At 46.6% G+C, this 18,646-nt stretch overlaps 1 protein-coding gene across 1 annotated transcript in view; it reads right to left on the bottom strand.

The window, feature by feature from the left end:
• Nucleotides 1-9,400, bottom strand: part of PYGB (glycogen phosphorylase B) — a 53,618-nt gene extending 44,218 nt beyond the window's left edge. The window contains exon 1 of the mRNA XM_067707427.1: nucleotides 9,044-9,400. Coding sequence (XP_067563528.1) covers nucleotides 9,044-9,286 — 243 coding nt within the window. The 5' untranslated portion in view covers nucleotides 9,287-9,400. The remainder of the gene's footprint in view (nucleotides 1-9,043) is intronic.
• Nucleotides 9,401-18,646: the final 9,246 nt, after the last annotated feature.

The following is an 18,646-nucleotide window of genomic DNA, read 5'->3' as shown; positions in this document are numbered from 1 at the left end:
TGTAAACCTGCCTGGGCAGCCTCCTGCGGCATCCTGAACAAGAGGGCAGCAGGAGCAGCATGGCATCCAGGGTCCCCCCAGCACTGCCCACTCAGAAAGGGCCGACCACGGTCAGCTCTGCGCCAGGCACCGCTGCAGACTGTGCCTGGCTGGAGCTCTGGACTCAGGGTTTGTGCCTTGTTTTCTGTTGCTGTTTTTGTCTGTGTGACTTGAGAACTTTTATTGTTTCCTCACGTATGTTGATTTTGTTTTCCCCAGTTTCCTTAAGATGGTTCAGCGTGAAACCATCAAACTGAAGAAGGCGCTTGAGAAGCCGGCCAATGACATGCACAGATTTTGAACCACACGGACTGGGTCCCCATCCCACCAGCGGCCGGTGGGGCGACCTGGTCACTTTATGTCTCTGATAGCACCATGCCTACCTGGGACTCGGCAATGCTGGTCCCCTCACCTGGCCAGATTTTCAGGGAGGGGTGTGGAACCTAAAGAACAGGGTGACAATTCTGGAAAAAAACCACCTTCAAAGGGCCAGCTCCTTGCCAGGCGCAAACTCTGCCGCTTGATGGCCAAGGCCATCGCAGGCCCGGCCCAGCCCCTTCCTACCTCTCCAGCCCCTCCAGCCTCCCCGGCGCCATCTGTGCAACCTTGGACAGGGCCTCCCGGCTCAGGGGTGCCAATAGAGAACCAGATGTTCACCTGCTTGAGCCTGAGAACAGCAGGGACCCCTTAACCTTGCCACACAGCTCTGGGGGGCCGTCTGCAGGCCTGAACTCGGTCACTGAGCTTTCTTGCAGAGTCCCTTCTTTGCAATATGGCTGTAACAAGTGTTAAATGGCCTAGAAGCAGCCTTAAGTTTTTTATAAATTGAGTTTATTTATTACATGCAAAGCCCACACCAACAGGTAACATCACAGAAAAGCATAAACAAAGCTCTTTGACAGAGATGAAAATATGATCAACACAAACATTATACAACATATTACTCTCCTAAAGAATCTTAGGAGTTAATGAACTCTGTGAAAATGGAGTTTAATGTCAATAGGTAGAGCCTCATTTTGCTCTCTCTACAACCGAGACTAATACATACAACTGGACTTTCAGAGACCTCCAATTTCTTTCCCCTCTCCTAAAAGTGTGTTTAGAGTCCTTGTTTAACAGAAGGGTCTGAACACTCTGCAGGAAAAGGAAAGAAATAACTTTCAACACTCAGAGCACTGAAGCACAGACTGGGGCAATCGACTTCACCACCAGCAAGAACCTGATTCTACAGGCAGATCTGGCCAGGAAGGTGTCCGCCTGCGCCAGGAACACGCAGCCTCACTCCTCTTGTCTATCAGATTCTGTCGGTGCCGCAGCGGCGTCTTAACCCACGAGCTGCCCTCTCGCAGCACAGAGTGGCTCCCTCCAGCCAGAGCTGGCCCTGACATGACACAGGGACACTGACCACTGACCCAACACAGAATTCAGCTCCGCTGGGCCCCCCAGCCTCTACAAAGGCACTGAGGTCACCTCCAGCCTGCCGCCCTGCCCGGGCAGCTCAGCGAGAGGAGGGCTGCTGGGGGGAGGGGCCCTTCCACCCCTGTCCTCACTGAGCATGTCCCCGTGTACACGTCACTGCGTCTGAGGGGCTTTTTGGAGGAGACAGCTTTATAAAACCACTACAGTGCTTGTGTGAGGACGCCGAGCGTTACCTACCACACCTCCTAAGGCCCAACCTATGAAGTCACACTCGTACTTTCTTTCAGAGCCAAGTGCCGGGGAACCTTGGCTTCCCCTAACTGGTGGGTTGTGTCTCAACGTGGACCACGAATGTCGTTTCTTATATTTTAGGTACTGGTACCTGGGAGTAGAACACAGGTCTGTTTGCGCAAAGTCAACTTGGAAAATGTAAAATATGATAAAATTACAGTATTTTATCCCTGTAAAATCTACAGGGATTTTACACTCAGAGATCGCTTAGCTCTGCAGGAAACAAATTCACTTGGTGTTACATGATGTCAGTGTCACAGTCCTGTGCCTCCCACCTTATGTGCCATTAAGCTCTACAAAGCGTCCACTCACCCCATCCCAGAGCCAGATAATCACGGAGGCCACCTTGTCCCTGACAGATAGCCAGAGCCTAATCAATTTATAGTAAGTGATCTGGACCACGTCAAACTACACTTGGGACTCAGTGTTATAGCAGAGCTACTTTCACCTTTAAAAAAACAATGGTGTTTCAAGGCTGAGAAAAGACACTCAGCTAAAACTGAAATTACATGTAATTCCTATTCCAGAAGATCCTGTTGAAGGCACTGTTAACCAGACTTTTTTTTTTTTAACATCTTTATTGGAGTATAATTGCTTTAAAATGTTGTGTTAGTTTCTGCAGTATAACAAAGTGAATCAGCTATACGTATACATATATCCCCACATCCCCTCCCTCTTGCGTCTCCCTCCCACCCTCCTTATCCCACCCCTCTAGGTGGTGGCAAAGCACTGAGTTGATCTCCCTGTGCTATGCAGCTGCTTCCCACTAGCTATCTATTTTACATTTGGTAGTGTTTGTATGTCAGTTGTCAATGTTGCTCTCTCACTTTGTCCCAGCTTACCCCTCCCCCTCCCCGTGTCCTCAAGTCCATTCTCTATGTCTGCATCTTTATCCCTGTCCTGCCCCTAGGTTCACCAGAACCTTTTTTTTTTTTTAGATTCCATATATATGCATTAGCATACAGTATTTGTTTTTCCCTTTCTGACTTATTTCACTCTGTATGACTGACTCTAGGTCCAGCCACCTCACTACAAATAACTCAATTTCATTTCTTTTCATGGCTGAGTAATATTCCATTGCATATATGTGCCACATCTTCTTTATCTATTCATCTGTCAATGGACACTTAGGTTGCTTCCATGTCCTGGCTATTGTAAATAGTGCTGCAATGAACACTGTGGTACATGCCTCTTTCTGAATTATGGTTTTCTCGGGGTATATGCCCAGTAGTGGGATTGCTGGGTCGTATGGTCGTTCTATTTTTAGTTTTTTAAGGAACCTCCATACTGTTCTCCATAGTGGCTGTATCAGTTTACATTCCCACCAACAGTGCAAGAGGGTTCCCTTTTCTCCCCATCCTCTCCAACATTTATTGTTTGTAGATTTTTTAATGATGGCCATTCTGACTGGTGTGAGGTGATACCTCATTGTAGTTTTGATTTGCATTTCTCTAATGATTAGTGATGTTGAGCATCTTTTCATATGTTTGTTGGCAATCTGTATATCTTCTTTGGAGAAATGTCTATTTAGATCTTCTGCCCATTTTTTGATTGGGTTCTTTGTTTTTTTGATATTGAGCTGAATAAGCTGCTTGTATGTTTTGGAGATTAATCCTTGGTCAGTTGCTTCATTTGCAAATATTTTCTCCCATCCTGAGAGTTGTCTTTTCATCTTGTTTATGGTTTCCTTTGCTGTGCAAAAGCTTTTAAGTTCATTAGGTTCCATTTGTTTATTTTTGTTTTTATTTCCATTACTCTAGGAGGTGGGTCAAAAAGGATCTTGCTGTGATTTATGTCATAGAGTGTTCTGCCTATGTTTTCCTCTAAGAGTTTTATAGTGTCTGGTCTTACATTTAGGTCTTTAATCCATTTTGAGTTTATTTTTGTGCATGGTGTTAAGAAGTGTTCTAATTTCATTCTTTTACATGTAGATGTCCAGTTTTCCCAGCACCACTTATTGAAGAGGCTGTCTTTCCTCCACTGTATACTCTTGCCTCCTTTATCAAACATAAGGTGACCATATGTGCATGGGTTTATCTCTGGGCTTTCTATCCTGTTCCATTGATCTATATTTCTGTTTTTGTGCCAGTACCATACTGTCTTGATTACTGTAGCTTTGTAGTATAGTCTGAAGTCCAGGAGACTGATTCCTCCAGCTCCGTTTTTCTTTCTCAAGACTGCTTTGGCTATTTGGGGTCTTTTGTGTTTCCATACAAATGGTGAAATTTTTTGTTCTAGTTCTGTGAAAAATGCCATTGGTAGTTTGATAGGGATTGCACTGAATCTGTAGATTGCTTTGGGTAATGTAGTCATTTTCACAATGTTGATTCTTCTAATCCAAGAACATAGTATATTTCTCCATCTGTTTGTATCATCTTTAATTTATTTCATCAGTGTCTTATAGTTTTCTGCATACAGGTCTTTTGTCTCCTTAGGTAGGTTTATTCCTAGATATTTTTGTTGCAATGGTACATGGTAATGTTTCCTTAATTTCTATTTCAGATTTTTCATCATTAGTGTATAGGAATGCAAGAGATTTCTGTGCGTTAATTTTATATCCTGCTACTCTACCAAATTCATTGATTAGCTTTAGTAGTTTTCTGGTAGCATCTTTAGGATTCTCTACATATAGTATCATGTCATCTGCAAACAGTGACAGTTTTACTTCTTCTTTTCCGATTTGGAGTCCTTTTATTTCTTTTTCTTCTCTGACTGCTGTGGCTAAAACTTCCAAAACTATGTTGAATAATAGTGGTGAGAGTGGGCAACCTTGTCTTGTTCCTGATCTTCGAGGAAATTTAACCAGACTTTTCAGTTGTCCAATTACCTTTCTAAATTTCTGTGTTCATTTCTCTTCCCTTCGCCATATCCTAAGAGCCCCATCCTCTACAAGGCAGAAAAGAGCCAGCTATCTGCTGCCTGCTGTTTACCTGCTTCATCTCTTAAAATGTGTGGGTTTCCATATGGGTTAGAGCCTGCTCTGTTTAATGGGCGGGAAAAAAGGAGGTATATCTGGAAAGATGTGTAAAGTGCTCTCAGTTTTCTTCCTTGTATTTCTTATCAGCAGCACAGCTGACAAAGCTGGTTAAGGTCTGCAGTTGACAACACTGTGTTGGTGTGAACACCCTGAGTTTTTTCCAAATGCTCTTGTCGTATAAGGGAATCTCCTTGATTTTCCAAGTTACACATTTGAGTTTTCAGGGGTAAAGGGGTATCAAGTCTAAAACTTACTTTCAAATGGTTCACAGAAAAAATGTAGTTATACAGAGAGAAAGACATAACAAACATGTTAAAAATGTTTCATGTTTGGGGAATCCGGATAAAGAGCATATGGGAATTCTTTGTATCATTCTTGCAACTTGTAAAAGTCTGAAATCACATAAAATAAACATTTAAAAAATCATCTATAAAGGGCTAGGATGCAGAAATAAGATCGGTTACAATATTTCATAAAGATACAAAGGGTTAGCCATCCACAGCACCTGCCTAAGGCTGCCTAAGCCATCCACTTACACAACACTGTAAGTCAGGGTTCCTCAGAAAAACAGAATCAACAGGATATATACACAGAGATTTATTTTAAGGAATTGGGTCACATAATCATGGGGGTCCAAGACCAAAATCTGCTGGGGTGAGCCTGCAGGCTGAAGACCCAAGAAGGAGCAGCATTTGTAGTCCAAAGGCCTTCTGCCGGCAAATTCCTTCTGGCTGGGGAGCGATGTGGAGAGGAAGAGAGGGGAGGTGGCTATGGTGGGGGTATCAGTCTTTGTTCTGTTCAGGCCTTCAACTGATTAGAGGCCATCTACATTACAGAGGGTAATCTACTTTCCTCAAAATCCACTGACTTTAATGTTAATCTCATCTAGAAAACACCTTCACACAAACAACCAGAAAAATATTTGACCAAATATCTGGGCACCATAGCCCAGCCAAGTTGACACACAAAATTAACCATCACAGCCTGCAGGAGCAGAGGCTAGACTGTCTTCTAAGAAAAATCACGGCACACATCCAAAGCTTCCTAATCTCATAAATGACGGCTTCAGCCTACCTTCCATTTGGCAAGCTGTCAGGGTAATCAGCAACATGAAACATCTGTCCCTCCCCTGCTTCTGGCCAGAGAAAGTAACTCTGAGCTCTCTGCTATCAGGGAAGCTTGCCCGTGGGATACAAGGTCAACTTCACACAGATGAGGGCAAACACATCAGAACAGTTGAGTGGGTCAAAAAGATCCCAGTGCTGGACCCACTCCTGCCTAATTCAAACAGAATTTCAGAAGTAGGGGTTGTGTGCAGCCAAGGCAACAAAAAACTGCTCTAGATCATCTTCCTTTAACTCCTAGATCCAGCCAAACCATAAGATTAATTGTATTCATCATGATTATCTTACTAGAAATATTTAGGACAGCTGTTTGGACCCAGTGGTAGAGCTCCTTTCCTTAGTCCACCATTATGGTTATGCCAAGAGCTCATGGGGAAGAGCCATGGTAAACTGGCCAGTCCATCCACTACAAGGATGCAATCAGGCCAGCTGTCCACATCGAACAACATCTCCTTTAAAGACCCATGGAAGAAATCTCACATCTGCTCATTCTAGAATTTACTGCAGAGATTCCATGACTCCCATAACTGGGCATGATCTGCAATTTGCTTTGGTTGCCAGAACTTACATCTGCATTTTGTCTCCTGACCATGTATCTGAACTTAACCCACTTTCCTACCCTTACTGTCTTGCCCCAACTTTCTCTTTGAGGTCTTCTATGAAGTTGAAACTTTTGCAGCATATCTTGCTTAAGCATTCTCAAATTCTTTTTGGATGGAATGTTAATATAAAGTGGAAACATTTTATCAGCAAACACAAAGCTGTAATGTTTTAGAATGGCAAGGTACTCAGGGATGGATTACCTAGCTTGACCTTCCTTATTTTAAAGATGAAGAAACTGAGACCAAGAAAGGTTAAGAAATCCACCCAAGCCCAAGGGTCAAACAGGCCAAATGGTAAAGCCAGGAGGAGCCTGGATTTCTGTGAGCCATCCCTCACCACCCAGTTCTTTTCCGTCCCTGAGTTTGCAGTGGAGTCCTGACCTTGCCATCACTTCAGAGACGCCTGGAGCCGACTTTAGAACTAAGCCTGCCTCCTGCCAAGAGCAGACTTCTTAATTTTAGCCTGATTTTTTGACTTGCTGATTTGCCAGCTTACTTGAAAACTCTTCCTCTGAGCACTGAGCTTCAACCGTTTCTACTATTACCAAAAATAGAGTGCTTGAGAGTTATGAAACAATAGGTGCAGCGTAGCACTATACTAGTTTGTGTAATAAAAACAAATGTTTCTACCTGCACAGAAAAAAAGATGTGGAACACAAGATGTTTGTAGCATTTACAGTGTTACCACTAGGTGGTGAGATTACAGTTAATTTTTTCCTTTTGGCTTATCTGTGTTTTCTAATTTTTTCTCCAATAATCACAAGGACTTGCATAACTGTTTTAAAGTAAATAAAAATATTAAATACAAGCACTTTAACTTATTGTTTAGATCGTCAGGCTGCCTAAGTCTGCAGTGCAGTGGTTCACATCCTTGAAGCCGCTCTTAGGCTGGGGGTGTGGCTCTGCAGGATTCTTATTGGGAGACCTTCCAAGTCCCCTCAGCTCTGATCCTCCTGGGGCTTGTTTCTTGTCCTTTACAAGCAAACATGTAACTTTTGCAGAAAAAGGAGATGATGAGCTTATTTTCAACATGAATTAGCCAGACTGAAGCACTCAAATTCCAAGTTTCCACTTTCAGATGACCTTCCTATCCAGGACAAGCAAACAACCTTCCATTTACAGGCTGTGTGGCTTTAAAGAAGAGAAAGGTTTACACCTATAGCCACCATAGCAATCAGTGAGGATGAGCAAAGCTGTTTTGTTAGAGGGATTTAATCCTGTTCATGAAAGGTTATTTCTGTAATCCCTGAGCCCATCACTAGCCTTTTCAGGATCTAAATATAAATAAACACTCTAATGGGACCCCACGGTGTTGCGGTGTGTTCTGGTCCAGCTGCAGGGAAATACCCTTGAATATGCCGTCAGAGATGTCACCTGCTACACGAATAACAATGATATTGCAAATCAGAGCTCTGCCATCAGCAGGGAATTCTGGGGGAGCCACTGCCTGTTGGCCAGTTTCCCTGGCAAAGTCATCCCAAGCCCTTGTTGAAATAACCTGTTTCAGCCATTTGGTGCCACTCCATTCTTCACTGTCTTGCATACTAAATATGAAGATCCTAGTTGGTATTCTAACAAATCTGTCCTTTTTACCACCTCTCTTTTAGAAAAAAAGAGTGCCCCAGAAAGAATAAGTTTGGAAAAGCAACCAGTCTCAGACTTAGCAATTATTAAACATTTCTTAACGCCCTACAAAAACACTGTAAAATACTATCAACAAAGCAACTGCCCAGTGCTCAGGTGTGCACTGCAAGTCAAATCTTTGCAAATTGGCTTCAGGCCTGCAAGTGTGTCCTTTCCTCACCAGTTTTCACTCTACATTAGTATAGTAGAAAAGATAAAACTTTCCACGGTCAAGAGGAAAAAAACAAAAACCAACCAACAAAACTGGTAGCAGGGGCCTGGCCAAGCCCATACCCATCAAACCGAAAACTACCACTTTGGAGAATCATATTTACTGACTTGGAAAGCTGTTGAAAAAGCTACAAATGTTGATGAATGAAACAGAAGAGCCACAAAATTGTATATACAACATGCTTTTTAAAAGTGTGCATATATATTCAAGAACAGGAAAAGATGTAGAAGGACATGCACCTATATTTTAACACAGTTAATAACGGAGGTGATGAGCAAATTTTCTCTCGTGTATTTTGTACTTTTCTACCATAAACCTACATGTGTGTAAAATGTAAAAAGAAAACAATTCCTTAACGTCGGCCAACCTTAAGCTAAGTGAAGTTCTTCAAGGCAGGTGTGAGCGCCTGGAAGGCAGAGCCCATCACTGCGGACTCCTTCTCCTCAGCAGGCTTCCCAGTGACGCCCCCCCATCTCTGCCCGCGCGGACAGCAGGCCCCAACCACAGGGCTCCAGGCCGCCCAGTACGCGAGTGAGGGTTAGGCGACGCCGTGTGCGGGGCCGTCTCACCCGGTGATCTCTCCTCAACTCCGGGGGGGGGGGCGGGGTGTCGCTCCCCATCTTAGGGGGTCTCTCCTCACCCGTGGGTCTATCCTCACTTGGGGGAGGGTCTCTCCCCATCTCGCGGGGAGGTCCCTCCTCAGCGGGGGTCTCTCCCCACCCCGGTGCAGCCTCACCTTGGGGTCGCGCTCGTAGTAGTGCTGCTGCGTGCGGATCCAGCGGCCCACCAGGTGGTCTCGCACCGTGTGCGCCAGCGCCAGGTAGTAGTCGCGGCGCGTGGCCACGTTGCGGTCCTTGACGAGCGTGAAGTGCAGGTGCCGGTTGAAGCTCTTCCGCACCTCGGCCACGTCGCCCAGCCCCGCCAGCCCGCGCACGCTGATCTGCTTCCGCCTCTCGCCGTCCGTCAGCGGCTTCGCCATCGCGCCGGCAGTCCGAGAAGGACGAGGAGGAGGGCAAGATAAGCCGCGGGGACACGCCCGCACGGAGGATGCTGCAGCTTCGCCGGCTGCCAGGCCGCGCCTGCGCACTGCGCTGCGGCGGCGAGGAAGGGAGGCGCAGAGGGTGCGCCTGCGCGCTGCGCCGGACCACGTGAGGGGCGGGGCCTGAGGAAGGGCGGGGTCGCAGGATGGGAGGGGCCTGCTGGAGGGGCCGCGCACCGACCCCTGGGTGAAGGAGTATTGCTGAGTTTCTCAACTTCCAGAGCTGAGGGTGAGGTCCTGGACTTATGGCCCATTCCTGCCAGCAACTCTCTTCATGTCCACTCCCTGAGACGGTGTCTCCTCCTGCTCGTCCCCCTCCCTAAAGCTGCTCACCTGGTTCCTACCTGCAGGTCCTCATCTGGGGCCCTCTTGCTCACTCTCACCAGCAACCCTCCAGTCTACACCCACTAGCACCACCGCTGCTGTTCCCCAGGGCCGTCTTCGGGTCCCCGGCTTCAGTGTTGCTCCCACTGCTCCTCCCTGATCCTATCTTGGCCTCTGGGGTCTCTGCATCAAGGAGAGTCCTTACAGGTTGGTTTAACATTGAAAAACTGGCAGTATTCACTGAAGCTAAACAAACACCTACTTCTGACCCAGCAATTCTAGTCCAGAGAAAATACCCAACAGAAATGAATGCTTATACCAACCAGAAGGCATGTACAGAAATGCTCATAATACTCAAATATTCAGAACAGTCCCAAACTGGAAACCACGCAAATGCCCACCAATGCTGGGCTGATAAATGAACTGTGGCATGTTCCCACAGTTGCACAGTCCCCAGCCGTGAGAATGATAGACCACATCCAATACGCAGACGAACAGTGCTGAGTGAGAGCGGGCAGCGCTAAAGAGCACAGCCTGAAGGATTCCACTCACTGAGTTTCTAAGACTGGCCAATCTCTGGGCCTGCAGACCTAGGATGGCGCTGAGCGTTAGAGGTGGACATAGCTGGGGGGGAGGGGTGGGCAGGGAGGGGGAGTGGGTGAATCCGTGGCATCTGGAAAAGCTCGGTTACATGTGGTGTGCAAGCTCATCACTGCACACGTGGGAGCTCCCCCATGTGGGGAGTGTCTGTGGGTGTGGTCCTGGGGCAGGGCCCCAGTGGGGGGGGTCACAGGTGCGGCCCAGGGCCTTCCACCATCTTTCTCCACAGCTCATCCTGTTTCCTTGCCCTCCCTCCACACCCAATGGGGCTCCAGATCCTTCTTTAGGCCAATGCCTTCCTGCTTGCTCACATATCCAGTGCCAACAGCATCAGGCCTGGTGGGCCTGCCTTCTCTCCCAAGCTCCCAAGGACTCTCTCTCAGGAGCCGGTCCTCCAAGACGAAGTCTGGGTCCTCCAGCCATTTTATTCCCTATGTATCTAGTCCATTCTTAGCTGCTCTTTTGGGTCCTCTTGCTGGGATTCCTGTGGTAGTTTCCTCATGGGCTCCCCTGCCTCCCAGACACTCCCCAGAATCATCCTAGCCAGGCTACAGACCGCACAGCCCCTCAGCAGAGGGCTGAGCCCAGCACAGCTCCTGCAAACCACAACCCCAGCCAGGTAAGCTTGGTAAACCAGCCTCAGCCCCTCCCTAGCAGGTCCTCAGGCTGGGCCTGGGGGACTTGAGGGGACAGGTGAAGGCAGGCACCCGACTGCAGCGGGCAGGCATTCTTATGTGTCCCATCCCAAAGGGACCAGGCAGAAGGGGAAGTGGTCAGAGCTGGGGTCAGTGAGAGAGCTGGGGGTGGGGAGAGAGAAGGAGCCCCCGAACTGTGAGCCTGTGGGGCTGTGAGGGGCGGCGAAGGACACACAACCAACATCCACAGGCCTCCCTGGTCTGGATCTTGCCCTCTGCAGCCCTCACCCCTGGGGAGTCCCTCACTGGAGGGGCGGATTTGAAGTGAAGGTCCTGCGGCCTGGTTTCGAGCTGCATCTCGGGGGGCTGCCTCTGCCCACCCTCAGCCCAGGCTGGCCTACCCCCTGTTTTTATATGGCCCTTAAGTTAGGAACGCTGTCTACGTTTTTATTTTTTTTTATAAATTTATTTATTTTATTTATTTATTTTTGGCTGCGTTGGGTCTTTGTTGCTGCACACGGGCTTTCTCTAGTTGTGGCGAGCAGGGGCTACTCTTCGTTGTGGTGTGCGGGCTTCTCATTGTGGTGGCTTCTCTTGTTGCAGAGCAAGGGCTCTAGGCGTGTGGGCTCAGTAGTTTTGGCACATGGTCTCAGTAGTTGTGGCTCATGGGCTCTAGAGCACAGGCTCAGTAGTTGTGGCGCACGGGCTTAGCTGCTCCATGGCATGTGGGATCTTCCCAGACCAGGGCTCAAACCTGTGTCCCCTGCATTGGCAGGTGGATTCTTAACCACTGTGCCACCAGGGAAGCCCTACATTTTTAAATGATTGAAACAAGTGAAAAGAAGAATAATTCATGATGTACGAAAATTACATGAAATCCAAATTTCAGTGTCTACAACTACAGCTACACTCATTCCTTTATATTTTCTCTAGGGCTGCTTTCACACATCCACGGCAGATCTGAGCATCGTGACAGAGACTGTATGGCCTGAATCTGCCCCTTACAGAGGGTGCTGCCCCTGACCTGGAGTGTATGCTCCTGGGGGAGGGCCCCACGTCCCCAGCACTGCCTCACACTCGCAGGCCCCATGAATGTACCCCAAATAGAGCGAATCCCCATGGTTCTACGTGCCGCATTCCAGGCGAGGGTGGACTGAGGCGTGGGAGGTGGCTGGCCTGGGCAGAATTCTTGAAGCCTCTTTAAAATTCACTAGATCACATTGGGAAAACGCACATTAAAACCCCAGCAGGCAGCAGGACTTACCTGCTACATACAATGGTCTGGTCAACATGAAAGTGACCGATAGGGACTTCCCTCGTGGTCCAGTGGTAAAGAATCCGCTTTCCAATGCAGGGGACACAGGTTCGATCCCTGGTCAGGGAAGTAAGATCCCACATGCCACGTGGCAACTAAGCCCACGTGCCACAACTGCTGAGCTCGCACGCCTCAATGAGAGAGCCTGCATGCTGCAAACTACAGAGCCCACACGCTCTGGAACCCGTGCGCCACACTAGAGAGAAGCCCGCGCACTGCAAGGAAGAGCCCGCGTGCTGCAAGGAAAGATCCCGTGTGCCTCAATGAAGATCCCGCGTGCCACAACTAAGACCCAACGCAGCCAAAAATAAACTAACTAAATAAATGCTCTTAAAAAAAAAAAAAGCAGCCTTTAAAAAAAAGAAAGAAAAAAAGAAAGTGACCAACAGCACAGAGTGGTGGTGAGGCGGTGGAGTGCTGCTCAAGGGAGTGTAACCATTACAGCCACGTTGGAAACAGTGTGGCAGTTTCTCATAATAAAATAATCAGTAGTTAAACATACACTTACTACGTGGCCCAGCCATTCTACTGTTAGGTATCCATCCAAGAGAAATAAAAACCTGTGCCCACAAAACAGCTTGTGCGAGGATGTTCACAGGAACCTTATCACTAACGCCCCAAACTGGAAACAGCCCAGGTGACTATCAACAGGAAAGTGAAGAAACAAAGTAAGATATTGAAATAGTGGAATACTAACTCAACCATAAAAAGGAATGACACCGGTGAGTCTCACAGACATTATGCCAAGTGGAAGGCCAGACACAGAAGAGCACATATTATACAATTTCATTGACATGAAGTTCCAGAATTGGCAAAGGTAATGTGTTGTGATGGAATTCAGAACGGTCCCCCAGGGGCCAAGGGTAGGGGGATCGTCTGGGGAGTTTCTGGGGTGACAGAATAGGGATATGGGCTATATGAGAGTATCTGTCACAGTAGTTTGACCTCTATTCTTAAGATCTGTGCATTTTACTGTATGAAAATACCTCTATAAAGATATTCTTTAAAAAAAAAAAAACAACTCACTAGGTCAGAAGTAAAAGCTAGAATGAGCTTAAGTACCAAAAACAGCCTCCATCAAACAGGAAGCCTTTGCAAATCCAAGCCTCTAGGAAGCAACACTGAGTTCCTCCTGAGATTCATTCTGTGCAGAGACATTCCAGCTGAAGCTTTGAGCTGAGTATGAAGGGTCCATCCAAGAGAGAAGTGAAGGAAGTCTTCTTGCTGAAAGCCTATTTGCACTGCTAACCCAGGACACTGACCTTCCCTCTCTGCCCCCCAAATTTCCTGTGGAGCCAAATATCCTCTTGTTTTCCCAGTGGGAGTTCCTGGTAGGACTCCACCCAAACCAAACAGCATGAAATATCTTTCCATTTATTTGTGTCTTCTTCAATTTCTTTCATCAATGTCGTATAGTTTGCAGTGTACAAGTCTTTCAAAAGCTTCTGCACAGCAAAGGAAACCATCAACAAAATGAAAAGGCAACCTACTGAATGGGAGAAAATATTTGCAAATCACATATCTGAGAAGGGGTTAATATTTAAAATACATAAAGAACTCATACAACTCAATAGCAAAGCAAAAACAAAAACAGAAACAAAACAAACAACCTGATTAAAAAATGAGCAGAGAATCTGAATAGACAATTTCCCAAAGAAGACATACAGATGGCCAAGTGCATGAAAAGACAAGTGTTGGCAAGGATGTGAAGAAAAGGGAATCCTGTGCACTGTTGGTGGGAATGTGCAGCCACTATGGAAAACAGTATGGAGATTCCTCAGAAAACTAAAAAGAAGGACTTCCCTGGTGGTCCAGTGGCTAAGACTCCACGTTCCCAGTGCAGGGGTCCTGGGTTCGATCTCTGATCAGGGAACTAGATCCCTCATGCCCCAACTAAGAGTTTGCATGCCACAACGAAGACCCTACATGCAGGAACTAAGACCTGGCACAAAAAATAGAACTACCATTTGAACCAGCAATTCCACTCCTCAGTTTTTATCCAAAGAAAACAAAAACACTAATTCAAAGATATATGCACCCCTATGTTCATTGCGGCATTATTCATAATAGCCAAGATATGGAAACATCCTAAGTGTCCATTGATGGATGAATGGATAAAGATGTGGTATGTGTATACAAGCAAATACTGCTCAGCCATGAAAAAGAAGGGACTCTTGCCATTCGCGACAACATGGATGGACCTAGAGGATGTTATGCTAAGTGAAATAAGTCAGACAGAGAAAGACAAATACTGTATGATTTCACTTGTATGTGGAATCTAAAAAACGAAACAGACAAACAAACCAGAAAACCAAGCTCATAGATACAGAGAACAGATTGGTGGCTGCCAGAGGTGGGGGGCAGGGGTGGGTGAGATGGGTGAAGGGAGTCAAGAGGTACAAACTTCCAGTTATAAAATAATAAGTCCTGGGGATGTAATGTACAGCATGGTGACTATAGTTAATAATACTGTATTGCATATTTGAAAGTCGCTAAGAGTGTAGATCTTAAAGTTGTCATCACAAGAAAAAAAAAGGAAAAAATTTTGTAACGATGTAAGGTGGTGGATGGTAACTAGACTTGTGGTGATCATTTCACAATGTACACAAGTATTGCATCATTATGTTGTACGTTTGAAACCAATATAGTGTTATATGTCAATTAAATTAAAATGAATGAATGAATTGAAAGAAATCAATTTTTAAAAAAGCCTAAGAGTTGAAAAAGGAAGAAAGGATCTTGTGCTTTCAGACTGGAACAAAATGATAAGATGTGGTTAAGCATAAGGGGAACTTTCTGCGGGGAAACCTACTGTTTTAGGCAGCTCCCTTCCCAGAGTTCCAGTCCAGTTTTTAAGCTGCTTTATTGAGATGTAACTCACATACTATAAGTTACCCACTTAAAGAGCCTGATTCAATAGTGTTTAGTATTTTTAGAGTTGTACAACTATCACCATAATCTAAATTTAGAACCCTCTCATCACCCCCCAATACCCTGTATCCACCCCCAATTAGCAGCTACTCCCAGTTCTCCCCCATCCCCACCCAGAGCCCCAGGTGACCACCAGTCTGCTTGTTGTCTCTATGGATTTTGCTTCTTCTGGACATTTTCTGTAAATAGAATCAGGCAATATGTGATCTTTTGTGTCTGGCTTCTTTCACTTGACCTAAAGTTTTCAAGGTTCATCCATGTTATAGATTATGTCATTTTTACTGCCAAATAATATTCCAATGCATAGAGAGTCATTTAAAAAAATCATTAGAAATCTCTTCCTCCCCAGAAAGCTGAAAACCCTGGTTTATATTCCCCTCTCTCCTTGTTGCTTTAGAACAAGTCCCTGCATGCCTCTGAGCTCTGGCATTCTCATGTGCAAACCCATCTGATCCTGAGCTGTCCTCTGTGTGGGTCTGGAGAACCCCCAGCCATATGTGCTGAGCACCTCGAGCCCTGGAAGTTATGTTTGGAGCCATCCCACTGCCTGTGTTCTGTGCCACAAACATGCAGCTCTGGCGCTCTCCTGACCTTCAGAGAGGCCTCTGGAGAGAATACCTTATAGGGGGATATCTGCTTCTGAGCCACATCGACCTGAGGCAGACACTAAGGTTTACAGGACTGCACTTAAGCTCTTAGACAGAAACCTCTATCCGCCAATCAATAACACAGAAAAGCAAGACATCAGGGACTGTTAAAATGATAGAGGCAGTCAGTCCTGGAGCTAGTTTTTATTTCTCTTGACTCTATAACTATTTTTCTAAATATTCCATGCTTGTACTTCCCTGGTGGTGCAGTGGTTAAGAATCCACCTGCCAATGCAGGGGACACGGGTTTGATCCCTGGTCCAGGAAGATCCCACATGCCACGGAGCAACTAAGCCCGTGCGCCACAACTACTGAGCCTGCGCTCTAGAGCCCATGAGCCACAACTACTGAGCTTGCGTGCCACAACTACTGAAGCCCGAGTGCCTAGAGCCTGTGCTCCACAACAAGAGAAGCCACCACAATGAGAAGCCGTGCAACGCAATGAAGAGTAGCCCCCGCTCACTGCAACTAGAGAAAGCCTGCGCAGCAATGAAGACCCAATGCAGCCAAAAATAAATAAATTTATATATATAAAAAAAGTATTCCATGCTCATTATGATCGTGATGATTGATTCTTCAGCAGAGAAACCTGCTTTTGATAAATAGCTACATGCAAGGTCTGATGTGATGAAAAATTTCATCTGGAGACACTCTTAACTTGGGAGGCACACCAGCTTGGGGTTTGGAAGCCTCTAGACCTAGGTCCTAGTGGGGCCCTTCATCTCCTCAGCCACTGACCTTCAGCTCAGACAGTCCCAGCCTCTGGGCTGTGTGACAGAGATGACGGGTACCTGCCCGTGGCTGCTGTGATGATGAAATCACTGGCTCCATGCCTGACACCCAGTAAGCTCTCCATCAACACAAGCCATTGTCGTTACTGTAGCTCAAAATAGAGAGATGCTACATGTGGTGTGCTTATCCCGCCACAAACTCAACATAATTTTCAAGGCGAAGCCAAGGACCTTGAGTGTGAAGAGGCCCTGGAGGTGCCCGATTCTGACCTCTCACCCCAAGCAGGGACCCCTTTCTCGGGCACCCTTGAATGCTGACGTGTGTGAATGAAGAGCCGTCTTCTTTCAGGACATCTTTCCTCATCAGCAACTTCCCTGTAGTCTGAGCTCCGGCCTCTGGAGCCACACAGGCGGGGCCAGGCTCTGATAATTCTTACAGTATTTTTTTGAGGGGGGAGGGCAGGCGGATTGCAGGATCCTAGTTCCCTGACCAGGGATCGGACCTGCGCCCTAGGCAGTGAAAGCGAGGAGTCCTAACCACTGGACCACCAGGGAATTTCCAACCCTTACAGTATTGAGGAGGGCTGTGGGAACCCCACCCACCTACAGCCTCTTTCCAGGCCTGTGATGTCATGATTTGTAGTATGAAATATATGTTTGGTCTTCATCCCTGCTCCTGGCTCACAGCTCCCCGAACCCTTGGGATTTCCTAAGCATAAAAGCAATGGGAGCATCTTTTGTTGCATTTGGTCTTTTGTCCTCAGTCCTATTAGCCCTTTCAATCATACTTGAATTTGCATTAATGAGATGATTTTTGGAAAGCCTCTAGGTAACCACAGGGGAGCCAACCAAGTGATTAGAGGGGTCAGAGATTCCGCCTTTCCTAGGCTCAACCTCTGGGGTGGGGACAGGGGCTGGAGATCAATGACTTAATCAATCAAACCTACGTAATGAGAGGCCTCCATAAAAACCCCCAGAGTACGGGGTTCGGAGAGCTCCCAGGGTGGTGAGGAGTCGGGAGGGTGGTGGGCCCGGGTAGTGTGGGAGCCCCACACCCTCCCCGATGCCATCCCCTCGTGTCTCTTCCACCTGCCTGTTGGTTTGTATCCTTTGTGATAAACTGGCAATAAGAACTAAACTGTTTTCCTAAATTCTGTGAGCCTCTCTAGCAAACTACAGAATCTCAGGAGGGGGTCATAGGAACCTCTGATTTACAGCTGGTCGATCAGAAGCCCAGCTGACTACCTGGACTTGAGAAGGGCCTCGGAAGGGCGGGCAGTCTTGCAGGACTGAGCCCTCACCTGTGGGGTCTGACGCCGCTTCCAGGTAGATGGTGTCAGAACGGAGTTGAATGCTGCGCACCCAGCTGGTGTCTGAGATTTGCCTGGTGGGAAAAGCCCCACACGTCTGGTCTCAGGGTGAAGCACTGAGAGCAGAGTGAGGGGTGAGTGGAGTAGAAGGAGAAAACAGAGTGTCCTCTACAAGGATGAACACTCCGCACATTTCACGGTCTCCAAACAAGTCATTTAAAAACAACTTTACCACAAGTTGCACACCCAAGTGTGGCTTTTCACAGTTCTTACCTCGGGAGACTCTGTATTTATATTACTGACCTGTGATGATTCTGCACCCTTCTGAAAGTTCCCTTTGGGAAGGCCTCATGATTTTATTGCCATCCTTGATTTTATCCAAAAATGGTATTATCCCAGTTCGAGTATCATATTTGCCTTCCAATGATTCTGAAATTGTTCTAAAAATCATATCCACCCGGAAACAATGATTTGCTGTGCCTGAGAGTACTCAAAAGCATGTGTGGGGGGTTCTTAAAGTAATGTAAAAACTAAAACTACATTTTAAAAACACTGTTTGGTTAACTTTTAAAACTGTCTCATTGGGGAAACCTTTCTAATTATGACACAAACCCCAGAATTCATCAAATAAGATAAATTGTATCAAACTGTAATAAATTAGATACATTTAGGAAATTCTCTGGTGGTCCAATGGTTAGGACTTGGTGCTTTCTCTGCCGGGGCCTGGGTTGAAGCCCTGGTTGGGGAACTAAGATCCCACAAGCCTCACAGCACGGCCAAAAAAACCCCAAACAAACAATTAGATGT

This window comes from Pseudorca crassidens, chromosome 15 (assembly GCF_039906515.1).
Source record: "Pseudorca crassidens isolate mPseCra1 chromosome 15, mPseCra1.hap1, whole genome shotgun sequence".
Classification (NCBI taxonomy): Eukaryota; Metazoa; Chordata; class Mammalia; order Artiodactyla; family Delphinidae; genus Pseudorca; species Pseudorca crassidens.
The sequence above is the reverse complement of the archived record's forward strand: the minus strand, read 5'-3'. Positions and strand labels throughout refer to the sequence as shown.